The sequence below is a fragment of the Sus scrofa genome, chromosome 14 (genome assembly GCF_000003025.6).
Source record: "Sus scrofa isolate TJ Tabasco breed Duroc chromosome 14, Sscrofa11.1, whole genome shotgun sequence".
In the NCBI taxonomy this organism is placed as follows: Eukaryota; Metazoa; Chordata; class Mammalia; order Artiodactyla; family Suidae; genus Sus; species Sus scrofa.
In genome coordinates this window covers 30,138,487-30,158,176 of record NC_010456.5, presented here as the reverse complement: position 1 = coordinate 30,158,176, position 19,690 = coordinate 30,138,487, and the positions used below count along the sequence as shown (strand labels likewise).

Below are 19,690 nucleotides of genomic sequence, written 5' to 3'. Positions count from 1 at the left end.
CCTAGCCTGGGAACTTCCATATGCCACAGGTACAGCCCTAAAAAGACAAAAATAAATAAAACCCTACATTAGGGAGTTCCCTGGTGGCCTAGTAGTTAGGTGAAAGCCTAGGGGTTTCACAAGTGTAGCCCAGATTCAGTCCCTGGTCTGGGAACAGAGATCACACATCAAGCCCTGCATACCATGGCAAATCCATCAATCTCTACGATACAACTTAAGACACTTGACCAGAAAATTGGTAGGTATCTGTAACATAAGTTTTTCTGAGTTTGGTTATCTAATTTTCCAGCACCCACAAGTTTAGAAACAGAAAGCTCCTTGGGATAGGCTTGGGAGCGGATTTGGAAAGTGAAAAATGGGAGAAATGGGCTGGCACTGAAGAAAGGAAAAGCTATCAGGATTGAAATCCTTACCGGGCCCATCCCTACATTTGGTCTGACTGTGTGGGTCACTTGGGAGGTGTCACTTTCCCGTTGCCATGCCATGGGTTTCTTTCTGCTTGTTTACCACTTGTGATTCAACCATAACCACAGGTTGTCATGAATGAATGAGTAGTATTTTTTGAGCTAAAGTTGAGATATATGTAATAAGCTGCACATACTTCAAGTGTGCACTTTGATACATTTTGATTTGGGGAGACAGCTTGGAAGCCTTCACTGTGGTCAAGAGAGCCAACATATCTATCACTCCCAAATTTTCTTCATGCCCCTCTTCTTTTCTGATTCCATAGTTTAGATGAAGCTTCGGTCTTTATAACTGAGTATTACAAGCATTGTGGGAAACCTGTGCCACCAGACGCTACTCCCTGTGAAACTCTGAAGGTAAATCTGGCCCAGAGTTATTGGGTTCTAACCTGGCACTATTTCTATTTCCGGGATTTTGAAATTGAGTCTACCTGTTCTGGCATTCTGGAGATAAATGTGTTTTTATGCATCACTGCATGTATTTTTTTGTATGAGAGAGCCCTTGATCAGGAATCAGGCGGGCCTCGCTTCCACTCTCAGCTGTGTCACAAGGCAGCAGTGCTCTGAGGCCAGTAGCTGTACCTGTGCAGTCTGCCATTTTCAGATCTGGCCCTCTTGGCCTCTCAGGTGCTTTCCAGCATTACGTGTCCTTGTGAAGTCTTGTTTTTAAATACAGAAGGATGTGAAAAACTGAACTTTAAAAGGCTTTGATTGGAGTTCTCATTGTGGCTCAGCAGTAACAAACCCGACTAGTATCCATGAGGACTCAGGTTCAGTCCCTGGCCTCACCAGGGTAAGGGTCCCATGAGCTGTGGTCTACGTCACAGATGCAGTTCAGATCTGACATTGTTATGGCAGTGGTGTAGGCCAGCAGCTGCAGCTCCAATTTGACCTCTAGCCTGGGAACTTCCATATGCTGCGGGTGCAGCCCTAAAAAGACCAAAAAAAAAGGCATTGATTAATGTTGTGCTTGAGTATTCATTGTTTTTATTTCTTTTCCTTCTTTAATTAGCTAAGAGATGTAGTTCACTATAGGAAAAAAACAAAATTGGAAGAGCAAAAAATAAAAATCCAATAAAACTGATCACTGGAAATCTCAGTAACTAGAGATAAGATCAATGTTAACATTTTGGTATACATTCTTCCAAATGTTTTTTATATAAAATATGTATGTAAATCACTTCTATTCCTATTCTGAACTTAAAGTTTTTTATTTTGGAGTTCCCGTCATGGTGCAGCGGAAACGAATCCGACTAGGAACCATGAGGTTGCAGGATTCGATCCCTGGCCTCACTCAGTGGGTTAAGGATCTGGTGTTGCCGTGAGCTGTGGTATAGGTTGAAGACATGGCTTGGATCCTGCTTTGCTGTGCCTGTGGTGTAGGCTGGCAGCTGTAGCTCCAATTCAACCCCTGGCCTGGGAATTTCCATATGCCATGGATGTGGCCCTAAAGAGCCAAAAAAAAAAAAAGCCTCCATTTTGTTAACATCCATTAATAACTTCACTTGTCACTTCTGATCTCTAGTGCTCAAAGGCATAAGATTAATTTTTTTCAAAAAGAGGGAATATTGGAAACTTCCATATGCTTCATCCATAGCAAAAAAAAAAGAGAGAGAAAGAGGGGGAGAAAGAGTCTTGGTTCAAATTTATGGCCCTTAAATGTATGATTTTCTTCAAGCATATCTGTCTAAAAAGCCAAATAATTTTATACATAATTTTTAGTAATATAGTTTAGTCTTAAATTTTATAGTTTATCAAACCACTTTCTATTTAAAAAACTGACACTCATGAAAATGCTTCTGTGTTTCTTCTCATTTAGATGTTTCTTAATGGATCATAGTAGATCATCAAACCTTTTTCCAAGAAGAATAAGAAGTTTGGATTCTGCTATTAACTGACCATATTTATTGTAGGTTTAAATTGTGCAGTGTGTGTTATAGCTATTGTCAAATGTCCTTCAAGAAGAAATAACCAAGATGCTTAATAATAGACACTTGTCGCATAAAGAACTCATGTCCTGAATTAATAAATCTTTTTTTTTTTTTTTTTTGCCAGTTACGTATATGACTTAAAGAAACTCTCAGTTTTTTGCACTCCATTATGAAGGAAAGTATTTTGCTCCTCCCCCGTAAGAAAAGCAACTACTTCTATTTTGTTTCTTCCACCTATATAAACATCAGTCTTTTTAATATCGTTCTGGTAAATATGTATATAATCTAAGCTGCAGAGTGTATCAGTCAGTGACCAGCCAGAAATATGGCAGCCACCCTAGGTAGTTCAAGCAGAGAAGGATTGAGGGTCAGGAATTGATTACAAAGGTGTCAAAAGGACTGAAAGGCAAAGGGGAGATTGGAGGGTAGTGCTGGAGAAGCTAAAGGGAAGGGGCTGTTCCCAGAACATCAGAAGCTGCCTTGCCTCTGAGCTGGGGCATTACGGGGAACTGCTGTTCAGGTGGCTGAGCCTCGGCCCCAAAGCTGCCGAGTCATGCTGCCGGCTGCTAAGCCATCTCTGAAAGGTAAGAGAAGCAGCATTTTGCTTTCTCCCACCTTCTAGTTCTCTAATTGGCGTCAGTGCCAAGAAATGACAGGACTGAACAGAAGCCATCTGGCAGGGAGTCTGGAGGAGGCTGTCTGCAGGCCGGAAGCCTCCAGTAGGGCAGAGGCTGGCCTGCAGGGGCAGCATGGAGCTGGAAGGCGGCGCTGATGCCCCACTCACAGAATTGCTCGTCACACCTCTCTCTCCCTTCGCAGTTTTTTGTTCTATTTGTGAATAAACTCAATTTGATTCTGCTAGAATTCACTTGCCTTTGTTTTGCCTGTTGAGAAAAATAGTATTTCTCAATATATAGAAATACTATTTTTAGTATTTCTCAGTGTATAGAAAACTTAATGTAATATGATTCAGTAACATGGGTTTGGGACTAAAACCAGTCTGGGTTTGACCTCTGACTCTCTCGCCTACTAACTGTGTGCTCCTGGGCAAGTTACATAACATTTCAAAGCCTTAATCCCCTTATTTGTAAACCTCTTACTTGTAGGAGATTTAAATGGTCATCCACTTACTCTTCTGGACATTTGCACCAATATCTTTCACAAAGCTTTTTCTGTATTGGAGTTATGTCCTTAAGATACATTCCTAATAACAGATTTACTGGTTCAAAGGAAATGAAGGACCTTTTAAAGACAAAGCGAAAATGGCCAAACTGCATGCATTTCTAAAGGTCTTCTTCACAGAAGCCAGTTCCTACCAGAAACCCTTGTCTGTTTTACTTTCCCTATCCTCCCCAAGGATACTTTTTAAAACTTGTTGCTACTTTGATAGGTGAAAATAGTGTCTCAGCATTTACATTTGTGTTTCATCAATGTCTATGTGCACCTTAAGAAAACTAATTATAAGGCTGAGATGATAAGTAGAGTCTGTGACAGTATTCTTGGGCATGAATGTGCAAAGAACGAAAGGGTCAAGTGGTGGCACTAGAACGCAGCAAATGAAAATGAAATTTTGAGCTTCCTGCACTCAAGCCGGGCTAAAAGGAGTTCTTTCCCAGCCTTAACCCTGGTTTCATTATTCAGTATAAAGTTCTGGATGTTAACTAGATTTATTGTGACGATCATTTCCTAGTATGTACAAATATCAAACCCCTGTGTTGTATACTTGAAATTGATGTTATGTCAATTTACCTTAATAAAATAATTTTAAATTGGAAGTAGATCAAATAAATGGGAAGATTAACACGCATACAAATTCTGACAGGTAACGAGTTTTTGATAAGCCAAAGAAGTGATTTTTTTGTAATATAAATATATTTGGATTTAAGTTCAAATATATTCTGCTGTATAGCACAGAGAACTATATCTAGTCACTTGTAATGGAATATGATGGAGGATAATGTGAGAAAAAGAATGCGTGTATATATATATATATGTATGTATGACTGGGTCACTTTGTTGTACAGCAGAAATTGACAGCATTGTAAGTCAACTATAATAGAAAATAAAAATCTTAAAAAGTTCAAATACATAAGTGGCCAGGATCCTTTTTGTTGACTTTTTATTATATTTTTATTATTTTTTTTGGCCACACCTATGGCATGCAGAAGTTTGGGGGTCAGGAATCAAACATGCACCATAGCAGTGACCCAAGACATAGTGGTGACAATGCAGGATCCTTGACCCCCCGAGCCACAGAGAACTCTGTTACTATATTTTTATTTACCATGGTGTTATTTTTATTCCACTCCTGGCTCCATACAGCCATTCTTCATTCCCTTCCCTAAGTATATTCTTAAAACATAAGATGGGGTTCCCTTGATGGCACAGTGGGTTGGGGATCCGGCATTGTCACTGCTGTGGCTCAGGTCACAGCTGTGGTGCAGGTTCAGTTCCTGGCCAGGGAACTTTCCTGTGCCATGGGTGCAGGCAAGAAAAAAAACAGGAGTTCCCATCGTGGCGCAGTGGTTAATGAATCCGATTAGGAACCATGAGGTTGCGGGTTCGGTCCCTGCCCTTGCTCAGTGGGTTAACGATCCGGCGTTGCTGTGAGCTGTGGTGTAGGTTGCAGACGCGGCTCGGATCCTGCGTTGCTGCGGCTCTGGTGTAGACCGGCAGCTACAGCTCCGATTCGACCCCTAGCCTGGGAACCTCCATATGCCACAGGAGCGGCCAAAGAAATAGCAAAAAGACAAAAAAAAAAAAACAAAAGCGAGATCTCACCATTGTCTTGCTTCATACTTTTTACTGGCTCCCCATGTCACTTAACAAAATCCAAGTTGCCAACTGAGGCACACTGGCACCTTTGTTCAAATTAGAAACAGATCTTGATGAAATAAAAATACGCATTTTAAGACAAGAAAGGTTTAAACAAAACCTTTTCTCTGCTCGTTTTGTCCTCTCTCATGTGCACTGTGCTTTAGGCATCAACCAGACTCCACAATGGCAGAAATACCTGCTCAAGCGTAAAGCTCAGTTTTTCTAGCACCAGTCATGTAACTCCTTAAAGATAACATTCCTGTCTCAATCCTACAAGGAGTCGCAATGACCCCCCCCCATTCACCTTGTATGTGGAGACATCTTTGGTGAACACTGTGTAAAATGCCAATACAACAGTTCTCTTGAAAATGGGTGCCACCCAGGCTGATCAGGCGACCTGGGGAAGTACTGGGCCACACTGAATTGGAAGTTCTTAGCTTAAGTTCCTAGTTCTTATGACTTTATTAATGTTACTAGCTGTGTTACGTATATTTGCCTCTTTTACAAAATTATTGTTTCCTTGCATTACCAAACATATGACTGCACCTCAGATAAAATTAATGATGATTAGGCAACTTGCAATGATCAAAAACATAGTTCTATAAGATCAATGATTATAATAGTGGAGCTCCAGCTATGGGAAGAAGCAACAAGAGGGAACTATTTTCTGAACCATAACAGACCAGTAAGGCAGGTGGCCCAGAGACCTTTGGTTACTGTGAACTGGACCTAGTCCAGTAATGGTGTATTGAGTAGCCTATCAACAGAATCCGCACCTGACCTGGGAATGAGCATTCCTAGGACCCTGGGACAAATTGGTCCCAAAATGCCTCCCAAACCCTGGTTGCAATTAAGACCAAAAGGAAAGAATTATAAAATAAATAATGCTATAGTTCCTGTCGTGGCTCAGTGGTTAACCTAACTAGTATCCTTGAGGATGAGTGTTCGATCCCTGGCCTTGCTCAGTGGGTTAAAGATCCGGCATTGCTGTGAGCTGTGGTGTAGGTCGCAGACAAGATTCAGATCCCAGGTTGCTGTGGCTGTGGCATAAACCTGGCGGCTATAGCTCCGATTGGATCCCTAGCCTGGGAACCTCCATATGCCGTGGGTGCGGACCTAAAAAGACCAAAAAGAAGACAAAAAAAATAATGTTGCCCACCATCCAGTTCTGCAAGAATCAAGTCATTCACCACTGCAGTCACTAACATGTAAAAGCGCACCCTGAAAGGAAATTAGATCAGGGTGAGGCACTTTGTGCCCTGAGGAAACTGACAGAACACAGATATTCTCGGGAGAGGATTTTGTGAACCCAGTTTCTTGCCTCTTCCCACACTTAGAAAAGCACTAAAACCACCAAGATGTCTGTTCCTGGTGACTAGCAATAACCTTCTACCAGAAGTGTGCTTGCTTGCACGTACCCCTTCACCAAAATCACATATGTACTGACCTCCCGTCTTACCTCTTTGGAACAGTCCTCAGAACTCTCTGAGACATTGTCTCCCAACTTTTTTTTTTTTTTTTCTTTTTTTTTAGGGCCACACCTGCGGCATATGAAAGTTCCCAGGCTAGGGGTTGAATCAGAGCTATAGCTGCCGGCCTACACCACAGCCATAGCCACAGCCATGAGGGATCTTTAACCCACTGAGCGAGGCCCTGGATCAAACCCGAATCCTCATGGATACTAGTTGGGTTTGTTACTGCTGAGACACAATGGGAACTCCCAGGCAGGTCACATTTTTAAGAGAACAGGGTTTGAAAGCCAGATCACAGTTAGAGCTCAGTGCTACCTACCCTTCCCTTCCATAGCTTAGAAGTGGATCCAGCCCCATCTGCCTTTCCAGCCTCAGTGCCTACCACTCTCCCCTTTTCCCTGGCTAACCTCTTCCCATCCCTTGGTAGGGCATGAACGTAGTAGCCTTCACAGTACTATGCAAAGTTATCTTCACTGCCTTCTTCATTAGCTCCCTATTCATGTTTTTGTTCCCAAACCTTAGCACCATGCCCATGTGGTAGACTCTTAACACAGAGCTGTGAGATAAATGAACTTAGGCTACCCACGTTCGGGGTAAAATTCCATCCTTCAGTGTCTTAAGGGTCACATGAACAAATGAAGCCATCTCATTATGCATAACAAAAAAGGAGGAATTTAGCCACTAAATAAGGTACTATAGTTAGTTTTCATGACTCATACACATTCTTTCATCATCCCTGTTTTACACGAGGTGGCTCAACTGCTCTTCCTTGGACTAGTTGGAGTAGAAAATTTAATTAGTGGGGCCCTCTGCCTGCCCTTCCTACAGATGGAAAATCTGGTCTGACAAGGTGCAGGATATTCAGTCTTCATTCTGCTTGTTTTTTCTGGGGCCCAGAGATTTGGAATCTACTTGCTATGCTTATGTAAACACATGGGTAGTTTCTGACAGTTATCTTTATTTATTTATTTTGCTTTTTTAGGGCCGCACCCATGGCATATGGAAATTCCCAGGCTAGGGGTCCAATCAGACCTATAGCTGCCAGCCTATGCCACAGCAATATCAGATTCGAGCCGAGTTGGGACCTACACCACAGCTCACGGCAATGCCGGATCCTTAACACACTGAGCTAGGCCAGGGATTGAACCTACATCCTCATGGATCCTAGTTGGGTTCATTAACTGCTGAGCCACAAAGGGAACTCCCCAAGTTATCTTTTTTTTTTTTTTTTTTCTTTTTGCCATTTCTTGGGCTGCTCCCATGGCATATGGAGGTTCCCAGGCTAGGGGTCTAATTGGAGCTGTAGCCGCAGGCCTATGCCACAGCAACGTGGGATCCGAGCCACGTCTGTGACCTACACCACAGCTCACATCAACATCCGATCCTTAACCCACTGAGCGAGGCCAGGGATCGAATCCACAACCTCATGGTTCCTAGTCGGATTCGTTAGCCACTGTGCCATGACGGGAACTCCCCAAGTTATCTTTAAATAAGAGAATAAGACTAAATAGTTTTGGTGATCATGTCCAGCCAGATGGGAGTAGCCAAGTAAACATACAGATGTATTTAAGATCACCAGCTGGTTCCTTTTGTGTTGAATGTTGGTACCCTAGGTATAATAGACTCGTGGTCCCCCAAGTTTTTAATTGCATGCCCTTCAGTAAAAACTTTTGGTAATAAATCATAATGGAAAATAATATGAAAAAGAATACGTATATGTATGTGTATAAACAAGTCACTTTGCTGTACAGCAGAAACAAACACAACACTGTAAGTCAACAATGCTTTAATAAAATAAATTTTAAAAAACTTTTGAGGAGTTCCTCTCGTGGCTCAGTGATAACTAACCCAACTGGTACCCATGAAGATGCAGGTTTGATCCCTGGCCTCGCTCAGTGGGTTAAGGATCTTGCGTTGGTGGCATTGCCGTGAGCTGTGGTGTAGGTTGCAGACGTGGCTCGGATCCCACGTTGCTGTGGCTGTGGTGAAGGCCGGCAGCTGCAGCTCCTATTTGACTTGTAGCCTGACAACTTCCATATGCCACGGGTGTGGCCCTAAAAAAAAAAAAAAAAAAAAAAAAAAACAAAAAACCCTTTTAAGAAGCTCCTATGTGGCCCAGGATCTGGCATCATGGCAGCAGCTCCAGTCGCTGCTGTGGTTCCGGTTCGACCCCTGGCCAGGAAACTTCTGCATGCTGTGAGTGAGGCCAAGAAAACCCCAACATTTTTTCGTGTGTCTTCTTAGGGCTGCACCTGTGGTATATGCACATTCACAGACTAGGGGTTGAATCAGAGCTGTGGCTGCCAGGCTACACCACAGCTCATAGCAACGCCAGATCTGAGCCACGTCTGTGACCTATACCACAGCTCGTAGCAACACCAGATCCTTAACCCACTGAGGGAGTCCAGGGATCGAACCCGTGTCCTTGTGGATGCTAGTCAGGTTTGTTAACCACTTAGCCATGACGGGAACTCCTACATAAATCTTAAGTTCAAAGCTGGGTTACTTTTTACAAGCTGTACAATGATAATCTTTATCAAAATATAGAACATTCTAGCACCCCAGAGGACTACCTTGTGCCCCTTCCCAGAGCAGAACCCCCACTGGTAACTACTGTTCTCTATAATCACTGATTAGTAGTTTTACCTGGTTTTGAACTTTATATAAATGGACTGTTACAGCATCTACTCTTGAGTCTGAATTCATCGCTCAACGCTATAATTGGTGGACAGAAGTCCTCACAACCAGTGGGTGTGTTTCAGGGAGTGGAAGTGCATTAGTAAATATTGCCACATGGTCTTGCCAAAGGGGTTGTACCATCTACATGCCCACCAGCCACGTGTAAGAGAAGGATTGCTTCATATCCTTGACAAGGCTTTGAATCATCAGTCTTCCTAATTTTAGCCATCTTGGTGGGAGACCTTACAGTGCTCTTGATGACGGGGGCAGAGATACCAGGACAAACATCTTGTCTTCCCTCTGGCTTATCCCCACTTGAGGTTTGTGGAGAAGTGAGGTCCGCAGTGTATCTGCACATCTCAGAGTCCGGTGGCCATCACGCTATACTATGTCAATGAGGACGCCCAGCAGGATTCTGAATCTTAGCTCACAACAGCTAAGTCTTAACCCAAACTTGACAAGAGATTAGAGAACTACAGAGTGGGTTTTGTTTTGTTTTTTTCCCTGTTTGTTTGGTTTTTTCCTAATCTGCATTTTTTTCTTTCAAGCACTCTTGATGTCTTCAAAAGCAACCAGAAAACAAAGGCTCGTGCTTTCAGAACAACCAAGGCTGAATGTTTTCTAAAGGGAATAAAGAAATTTCTAGAGCAATTTCTCTTTCTGAACTCTCCTTCCAATGTCCATAGGACCCAAGAATACCACCTCTACCTTGACTTTCTGGAGTTCCAGGAGGGATGCAACAGGATCAGCAGTTTCTCTGCAGCATCAGGACTCAAGTTCAAATCCTGGCCTAGCACAGTGAGGTAAGTTAAAGGATCTGGTGTTGGTGCAGCTGTGGTATAGGTTACAACTGAAGCTTGGATCTGATCCCTGGCCTGGGAATTCCATATGTCACAGGGTGGCCAAAAAAGAGGACAAAAAAACCCAAACTGATTTTCCCTTGATAAGTGATCCTACAGCTTAAAAAAAAAAAAAAAAAAAAAAAAGACGTGCTTTATTGAAATGCAGTTCACATACCAAACAATTCACCTAAAGCCTTAAAGCATACAATTCAATGGTTTTCAGTATATTCACAAATATATAAACCTTCACCACAATTTTAGAACATTTCCATCACCTCTAAAAGAGACCCCATATTTTTAACTACCATCCCCCTCCTCTCCTTCAATCCCCACTCCCCACAAGCCACCACTAATCTACTCTCCGCCTCTATGAATTTCCTATTCTGGACATTTCCTATAAATGGAGTCATACAATATGGAGCCTTTGTTCACTTAACATAAGTTTTCAAGGCTCACCTACGTTGTAGCCTGAGTGGACACTTCGTTCTTTTTTATGGTGGGATAACAGCCCCTTAAATAGATCTCATTTTGCTTATCCATTCATCCATTGATGGAAATTTGAGTTTTTTCCACCTCTAAGCTATTATTTTAAAAAATATTGCTATATCCTACAGTTTTTTAACCACCTCGATTCTTTTAGAGGTTTTTGTTTAATTTTCTGGCCACACCTGTGGCATATGGAAGTTCCTGGGCCAGGCAGGGATTGAATCAGAGCCACAACTGCAACCTATGCTGCAACTGCCCTGATGCCCAAATCCTTTAACCCACTGTGTCGGGCCAGGGATCAAACCCACACATTCACAGTGACCCTGTGCCACTGCACTTAGACTCTTAATCTATTGTGCCACAGTGGGAACTCTTGGGTGTTTTATTAACTTATTTTCGATATGTATACACAGACTTGTTCATTCTTAAGATATCAGGTAAGACTGTGATCAGATTTTTTCCACTCCCTGTCTTGTCTCTGGGAAAAGTTCTTGGCACATACTATGCTGTTTCCTTTTTTTCTTTTTTTTTTTTTCCCGCTTTTCTGGGCTGCACCCTCCACATATGGAGGTCCCCAGGCTATGGGTCCAATCGGAGAGCTACCACTGCCTGCCTGCCTTCCGGCCTATGCCACAGCCACAGCAATCCAGGTCCGAGCCGAGTCTGTGACCTACACCACAGCTCATAGCAACGCTGGATCCTTAACCCACTGAGCAAGGCCAGAGATCGAACCCACAACCTCGTGGTTCCTAGTTGGATTCATTTCCATGGCACCACGATGGGAACTCCCAAACTATGTTCTTTCAAATCTTTGTTCCCATTCCCTTTGCCTAGTTACCTCCCACTCATTCTTCATTATATATTTACTCAAAACCCAAGTTCCTTGAATAACTTAAGAGAATATCTCATTTATATGATTATGTATCTATGTATGAAGTGTTAGGATATTCTTTGCATTCAAAGAAATATGAACCAGGAAGAATTGCATTTATCTCAAAACCAAGATCATTGTCCACTCGTTTTTTCAAGACTTTATCTAGACCTGATTTTTTTAAGTCTTAAAAGGATATGTTACTCATAATCCATATATATTTCATACCTCAAAAGAAGAAGTGGTAATTTACAAAATTTCTTCCTCTTTCTTCCCACCCCATAATATCACATGTTGAGTAGCTGCTGCTGTTTTCGTTCCTGTGCAGCCAGAATATCTAGGAAAAATTTTGTCATCAAATGACATGGATGCATATGCTGGTGCTTCAATCTGTGCTTTTTGTTTTTTGGGGGTTTTTTTGGGTTTAGAGCCTTACCAGAGGCATATGGAGGTTCCCAGGCTAGGAGATGAGTCAGAGCTTCAGCTGCCGGCCTACAGCACAGCTGTAGCAATGTGGGATCCAAGCCAAATCTTCGACCTATACCACAGCTCACGGCAACACCGGATCCTTAACCCACTGAGCAGGGCCAGGGATTGAACCCTCATCTTCATGGATCCTAGTCGGGTTCGTTAACCACTGAGCCACAAAGGGAACGCCTTCAATCTCTGTTTTTAAAATGACTCTTAAACAATCACATTCTACAGTATTGATTGTAATATTTCATTCATTTGTAAGTTTTCATGCTCTTATATTAGCAGGTGGCCTTTTGTCAGGAAGTTCCATGCTTTTGGTTCAATTGAGATTACTGGTGGGATTTTACTATATTTTCATTTTGACTTTCATCTCCGGACTTAGCGAAAGTGAAAAGAAAATGTAAGTGGTGAGGGCTGTCAGGAGAAGTGAACCAAGACACCTTAGAGGAAAAGGAACCAGAAGGATGAAAGCCAGTGACCAAGTTCTGCCGTGACATCGTCTTCATCCAGCATCCTTTGTTAGGCCTCTGAAAAGGCAGTGGAAAAAACTCAAGTTTGTCTCCTATTTGCCGCAAATATCTCTGTATTCACTTTCTAGGCCTGTCAGAATGAAGGATTATTAACCGGATGATTTAAAACATCCAAGAGGTCCCACTATGGTTCAGTGGGTTAAAAACCTGACATAGTATCTGTGAGGATGCGGGTTCAATCCGTGGCCTCACTCAGTGGGTTAAGAATCTAGCGTTACCTAAAGCTACAGGGTAGGTTGCAGATACAGCTTGGATCTGGTGTTTTTGTGGTTGTGGTGTAGGCTGGCAGCTGCAGCTCCAATTTGACCCCTAGCCTGTGAACTTCCATATGCTGCAGGTGTGGCCGTAAAAAGAAAAAAAAATCCAAAACTTACTCTCTTACATTTCTGGAGGCCAGAGACCCAAATTAAGGTGTCATCAGGACCACATCCCTCCAAAGGCTGTAATGGAAAATCCTTTCTTACTTCAGCTCTTGGTGGTTTCAGCTGTTCCTTGGCATCACCCCAACCTCCATCTCCATCATCACATGCATCGCATGCATGGCCCTTGTCGTGTGTGTGTGTGTGTGTGTGTGTGTGTGTGTGTGTCCTAATCCCATGTGATCTCATCTTTCTGTTTGTCTTTTTACAGCTGTACCTGCAGCATATGGAAGTTCCCAGGCTTGTGGTCAAATCAGAGCTGCAGCTGCCTGCTTACACCATAGCCATGCCAGATCTGAGCCACACCTGCAACCTATGCTGCAGCTTGCAGCAACACCAGATCCTCAACCCACTGAGCAAAGGCAGGGATCGAACCCGCAGCCTCATGGAAACTATGTTGGGTTCTTAATCCACTGAGCCACATCAGGAACTCCTCGTCTTCTTCTTCTTCATATTTTTTGGTGGCATGTGGGATTTTCCCGGGGCCAGAGATCAAACCTGAGCCACAGCAGCGACAACTTAACCCACTGAGCCACAGAGGAACTCCCTGTGTGATCTCATATTAATCCTTACATTAATTATATCTGCAAATACACTATTTCCAAATAAGGTCACATTTTGAGGTTCCAGGTGAACATGAGTATTGTGGCGGGGGGGCAGGGGGACAACCTTCAACCCACTCCAACTTCCTTCTTCAAATTCTACCGCTTCTGCCTTTTGGATAAAGTAGCTATTCCTTTGAGTGCCACTGAGCTCTCTTACTTTGCCACTGATAAGAAACGACCATCTGATTTTTACCAAACTAATGGACAGAAAAGTACAGAAATCGTAACAGATTTTTCACAAAGACTATGCGCCCATGAAATAATAAGCACCTAAATCAAGATGTAGAAGGGAAGGAGTTCCCGTCATGGTACAGTGGTTAACGAATCCAACTGGGAACCACGAGGTTGCAGGTTTGATCCCTGGCCTTGCTCAGTGGGTTAAGGATCTGGCATTGCCGTGAGCTGTGGTGTAAGTTGCAGGCATGGCTCAGATCCCAAGTTTCTGTGACTGTGGTGTAGGCCAGCAGCTACAGCTCCAATAGGACCCCTAGCCTGGGACCGTCCATATGCCGCGGGTATGGCCCTAAAAAGCAAAAATCAATCACTCAGTCAAGACATAGAACGTTCCCAGTATAGATTAGGATCCATAGTCTGTCTCTTTTTTGTTTCTATTAAAGAAAAAATTTTAAATGTGGTAAAACACACATAAGACAATTTACTATCTTAACAATTTTTTCTTTTTTTCAATTTTTTCTTTTTTTTAACAATTTTAACAATTTTTTAACAATTTTCTCTCTCTCTCTTTTTTTTTTTTTTTTTAAATGACTGCACTCCTGGCCTGTGGAAGTTTCCTGGGCCAGGAGACTGAATTTGACCCACAACTGCAACCTAGGCTGCAGCAATGCAGGATCCTTTAACTTACCGTGCCAGGCATCGAACCCACACCTCCCCAGCAACCCAGGCTGCTGCAGTCAGATTCTTAGCCCACTGTGCCATGGTGGGAACTCCATCTTAACCATTTTTAAGTGTACAGTTCAGCGGCATTAAGTACATTCACTTTGTTGGGCAACCATCCCACCATTCAGCTCCAGAACTTTCCATCTTGCAAAACAAAACCCCCAGCCCTGCTAAATAATAATTCTCCCAGCCCCTGGTAACCACCATCCTACTTCTGCCTCCATGAATTTGACTACCCTAGGGACCTCATGTAAGTGGAATCATATAGTATTTTTTCTTTTTTGTCTGGTTTATTTCACTCAGCATAATGTCCTCTTGGGTTCATTCATGTTGTAATATGTGTCAGAATTTCCTTCCTTTTTAGGACTGAATAATATAGGAACCATGTTCTTTTGAAAGGTGATGACAACCTCCGATGGATTTTTATGGTTAAACTTGTACTTATTTTCATCCCTGATTCTAATGAATGAACAATGAATGTATCATTAGTGTTTTCCTCTTTGGTGATTTTAGAGTTCAGTTTTTCAGGTGTTTTTTTTTTTTTTTTTTGTCTTTTTGCCTTTCTTAGGGCCACTCCCACAGAATATGGAGGTTCCCAGGCTAGGCGCCTAATCAGAGCTGTAGCCGCCAGCCTACACCAGAGCCACAGCAACTCAGGATCCGAGCCATGTCTGTGACCTACACCACAGCTCATGGCAACGCCAGATCCTTAACCCACTGAGCAAGGAAGGCCAGGGATCGAACCTGCAACCTCATGGTTCCTAGTCGGATTCATTAACCACTGCGCCACAACAGGAACTCCCAGTCTTTCAGGTTTTTAAACCAGAACCTAGCCCTCTGCTCTGTGGTTTCAGCTGTGTTACCCCATCTCACGTGCATTTTAATTATCCCACTGAATCTATAGAAGCTAAAGAATCAATAGCTTTCAAAAGTGGATGAGAGTAACCACAGGGGCAAGCCTTAAAAAGCCATCTTAGGAGTTCCCATTGTGGCTCAGTGGTTAACGAATCCAACTAGGAACCATGAGGCTGCAGGTTCATTCCCTGGCCTTGCTCAGTGGGTTAAGGATCCGGCGTTGCCGTGAGCTGTGGTGTAGGTTGCAGACGTGGCTCAGATCCCACGTTGCTGTGGCTGTGGTGTAGGCCGGTGGCTACAGCTCCGATTGGACCCCTAGCCTGGGAACCTCCATATGTCGCAGGAGAGGCCCTAGAAAAGACAAAAAAAAAATTTTTTTTTTAATTAGTCTTTCCAGAATTCCTGTTGTGGCTCATGACGATATGGGTTTGATACGTGGCCTCCCTCAGTGGGTTAAGGATCTGGCATTGCTGCAAGCTGTAGTGTAAGTCACAGATGTGGCTCCAATTCTACCTCTAGCCGGGAAACTTCTATATGCCACAGGAGTGGCCCTAAAAATAAAAAATAATTTAAATAAATTTGTCTTTCCTCTCCCTTTCTTTGCAGCTGACTCACAGGCAAACCTCGAAGGACCTTGACAGTAAGTAGTTTAGATTTAACTCAGTATCCTCATCCTGGCAGCCCTCTGCAAAACACAGAATTCTGTGTTTTGTTTCCTTTTATTTAAGCACACTTACTCATTGTTTTGGAAATACCTCACATTCCAGGAGATTCAAGACTCTCTTGAATAAACCAGTCACCTCTTTTTAAACAAGACCCATTGAGTATATGTGAGGATAGAAATGTAATCCCTTGTACCTATTAGAGATCCGCAGAAGAATACATCTTAATTCATTTTCATCATGGCTACAGCCCTGCAACATTTATAGACAAACGTAACACCTTCATCAGCAGAAGGACCTAGTTCCCTTAATCCATCAGGTGGAAAACAGGTTTTTACCACAGGCGACTTAAGTCATTTATTTCCATAGTTTACACATTACGCAATGATTTAGGACTGAGAGCCAAGAAATAGAGTTAAGCGCCAGACAAAATCCAACCACATTTCAGGTATTAATGTCTACTCTTAGCCCTTAAATGCCCTTGTGAAAGCCACCCAGCTGCATTATCCTTTCTCTGAAATCTTTCAACTTGTGGAGTAGAGCAGGCACCTTAAAGGGTGGCCAGGCCAGAACTTTCCAGAACCATAGAAACATGAGGCAAAAGTGGTGGAGAAGGAACCACTTATCTTTCTCTGCTTGCTCCCAGTCACAGCCTAATGATGCAGAAAGGTCAACCTGATTTTGAAAAGGGATCACCTTCACCGCATAGAATTAATGTTTCACACAGAGAAAGCGTGAGTTGTCTACAATGTCTGGTCCTGTTTGAGCGTTAGATGGTAAACTCAAAAACTGAGAGAAGCTGCACAGACCTGATGGTGTGGCCAGTGACTCCATCTTTTCTGCAGCACTCAGAGCCGACAACTCTAAAGTATCACACGTACACCTAGTCCATCCAGTTTTTGAAACACTAAGACTGGCTAGAAATAGGGAGCATGGGATCTGGGTTCATTTTGGGGATCACACACACACCCCTACACCCACACCCACCCTTTTTGCCTTATCCTGAGAATGAGCTGCAAGGGAGAATTCTTCATCATTCGCTGTCTACCTACAAGCTAAAAATGTTTATTTCTTTCACTTTCGCGGTAACAACACATTATGTTATCCTTTCTCTCCAGGGAGAGACACAGAAAATGAACATGGCTGCTGTTATGAAAATGAACCGGTCTTATGGTTCTGCTCCCATTGGGATAAAATCAATACACTTGCCTTGCTTTTTCAGAACTTTCCTTGGGTCATTTTGGTTGCAAGTAATAAAGTCTCAACTAGAAATGAGTTTAAGAAGGCATTTACCATCTTGCATAATCAGAGGTTCATATATGGAGTTTCAGAATTTACCAGTGATGTAACCAAGAGCCCAGGTTCTTTCCATCTCTCCACTCAGCTGTCCTTTAATGTGCTGGTTTGGCCTTATTAGCTTGTCTCCTCACAAAAGGTCTCAGCTGCTCCAAACATTACATCCTCAGGCAAGAATTTCCAAATGTCCTCTTTTTTTTTTTTTTTTTTTTTTTACAGTTGAGGTGAAATGCGCATGACATAAATAAAGTTAACCATTTAAAAAGTGAACAATGCAGGGAGTTCCCTTGCGGTGTAGAAGGTTAAGGATTTGGCATTGTCAGTGCCGGGGCTTAGGTCGCTGCTGTGGTATGGGTTTGATCTCTGGCCCGGGAACTTCTGAATGCTGTGGTTACAGCCAAAAAAGAAAGAGAAAGAAAGAAAGAAAGAAAGAAAGAAAGAAAGAAAGAAAGAAAGAAAGAAAGAAAGGAAGGAAGGAAGGAAGGAAAGACAAAGTGAACAATTCAGTGGCATTTAGTGCCATCATAAGTTTTGTAACCACCACCTCTCTTGAGTTCCAAAGCTTTCGCCTTACCCCCAAAGGAGACCCTTTGCCTGCTAATCAGTCAGCCCCCATTCCTTCTGCCAAAACCCAGCCTCTGTGCACTAACATCAAATGGAATTTGGGGTGAAGGAAGAAAGTGCCTTTTTTTTTTGCTTTTTATTGCCGCACCTGCAGCATATTGGAAGTTTCCAGGCTAGGGGTCAAATGGAAGCTATAGCCGCTAGCCACAGCTGCTCGCCACAGCCACAGCCACACTGGATCCAAGCCATGTCTCACACCTACATTGCAGCTCATGGCAATGCTGGATCCTTAACCCACTGAGTGAGGCCAGGGACTGAACCTGCATCCACATGGATATTAGTCGGGTTCTAACAACAGGAACTCCGGGGGAAAAAATAGCTTTACTGCTTTGCCAGGCACATCAGGCTTAAGCCTTCGAAAACTGTGTCCCACCCACCTGACCGGAAAGATCTGGTGAGGAGTTTTATAGCAATGGTTCAAGGGTGGGTTTGCTGTCAAGAGTCTGGTATGTGCAGGGCCTGCATTCCTTTAATCTGGCTTCAGGTGGTCTCCTGAGATGCTGATGTGGTTTGAGGTTATCAAACTGTGACCTTCTCTCTGGAATGAAGAAGGCTGCATCAAGTAGTTAACATCTTCCATTTGTTGGGGGAAGAAGAGCGCAAAGATATTGTGTACCCCTTAATGGTACACAGGCTGCACTATTGCTTCTCCAATGGCTCTTCCCTTGTCTCCGCGTCTTCTCCCTTCCCTGATCGGTAACTGTTTGAACCTGACCTTCAGAACACAGGAAATGTCATGGACACTGAAACCTATTCCCTACAAACAAGAAGTTTTGGGTTGGTAGATGCAAACTATTACATTTAGAACAGATAAATCATTGGGTCCTACTGTACAGCCCAGGGAACTGTGTCCAGTATCTTGGGTTAGAACATGTTGGAAGATAGTATAAAATAAAAAATGTATATATATACATATATATGTGAGTGTGTGTGTGGCTGGATCACTTTGCTGTTATAGCAGAAGTTGAAGGAATGTTGTAAATAAACTATACTTTAATTTAAAAAATTATTTTATTTTTTTGTCTTTTTAGGGCCATATCCGAGGCATATGGATGTTTCCAGGCTAGGGGTCTAATCGGAGCTACAGCTGCCGACCTACCCCACAGCCACAGCCACACCAGATCCGAGCTGCGTCTGCAGCCTACACCACAGCTCATGGCAATGCCAGATCCTTAACCCACTGAGCGAGGCCAGGGATCAAATCTGCATCCTCATGGATGCTAGTCAGATTCACTTCTGCTGTGCCATGATGGGAACTCTGAAAAATTTTTCAAAAATTAAGAAAATAGGAGTTCTAGGGGTTTTGTGGTATAGGCTGGGAGCTGTAGCTCTGATTGGACCCCTAGCCTGGGAACTTCCACATGCCACTAGTGCAGCCCTAAAAAGCAAAAAAAAAAAAAAAAAAAAAAGAAAGAAAGAAAAGAAAAAAAAGAAAATAGGCATTCCCACAGTGGCTCAGTGGTAATTAACCCAACTAGTATCTATAAGGATGCAGCTTCCATCCCTGGAATTCACCTATTCTGGACATTTCATGTAATTGGAATCATACACTGTGGGGTCTTCTGTGTGGCTTTTTTCACTTAGTCTAATATGTTTCAGCTCCATCCACATTGCAGCATGTGGTGGGGCTGTGCCCTGCAGGCCTCCAAGGCCCTGTGCTTGCCCAGCTTCAAGATGGGAGTCAGCAACAGAGACGTCACTGGTTTAATGGATGGGGGAGCTTAAACGTCAGAAGCAAGGTCCTGGAGCAACATCCCACAGTGTGT

The 19,690-nt window shown here is 43.0% G+C and overlaps 1 protein-coding gene across 5 annotated transcripts in view; it reads left to right on the top strand.

Moving 5' to 3' along the window:
• Positions 1–3,259, top strand: part of KNTC1 (kinetochore associated 1) — an 87,071-nt gene extending 83,812 nt beyond the window's left edge. For 3 of the 5 annotated variants that reach the window (XM_021074083.1, XM_021074082.1, XM_021074084.1), the window contains 2 exons: positions 731–821; positions 2,284–3,259. In XM_021074083.1, the coding sequence (XP_020929742.1) occupies positions 731–821; positions 2,284–2,304 (112 nt within the window). In that variant the 3' untranslated portion in view covers positions 2,305–3,259. The remainder of the gene's footprint in view (positions 1–730; positions 822–2,283) is intronic. The other 2 variants (XR_002338925.1, XR_002338924.1) reach the window with 1 other exon arrangement.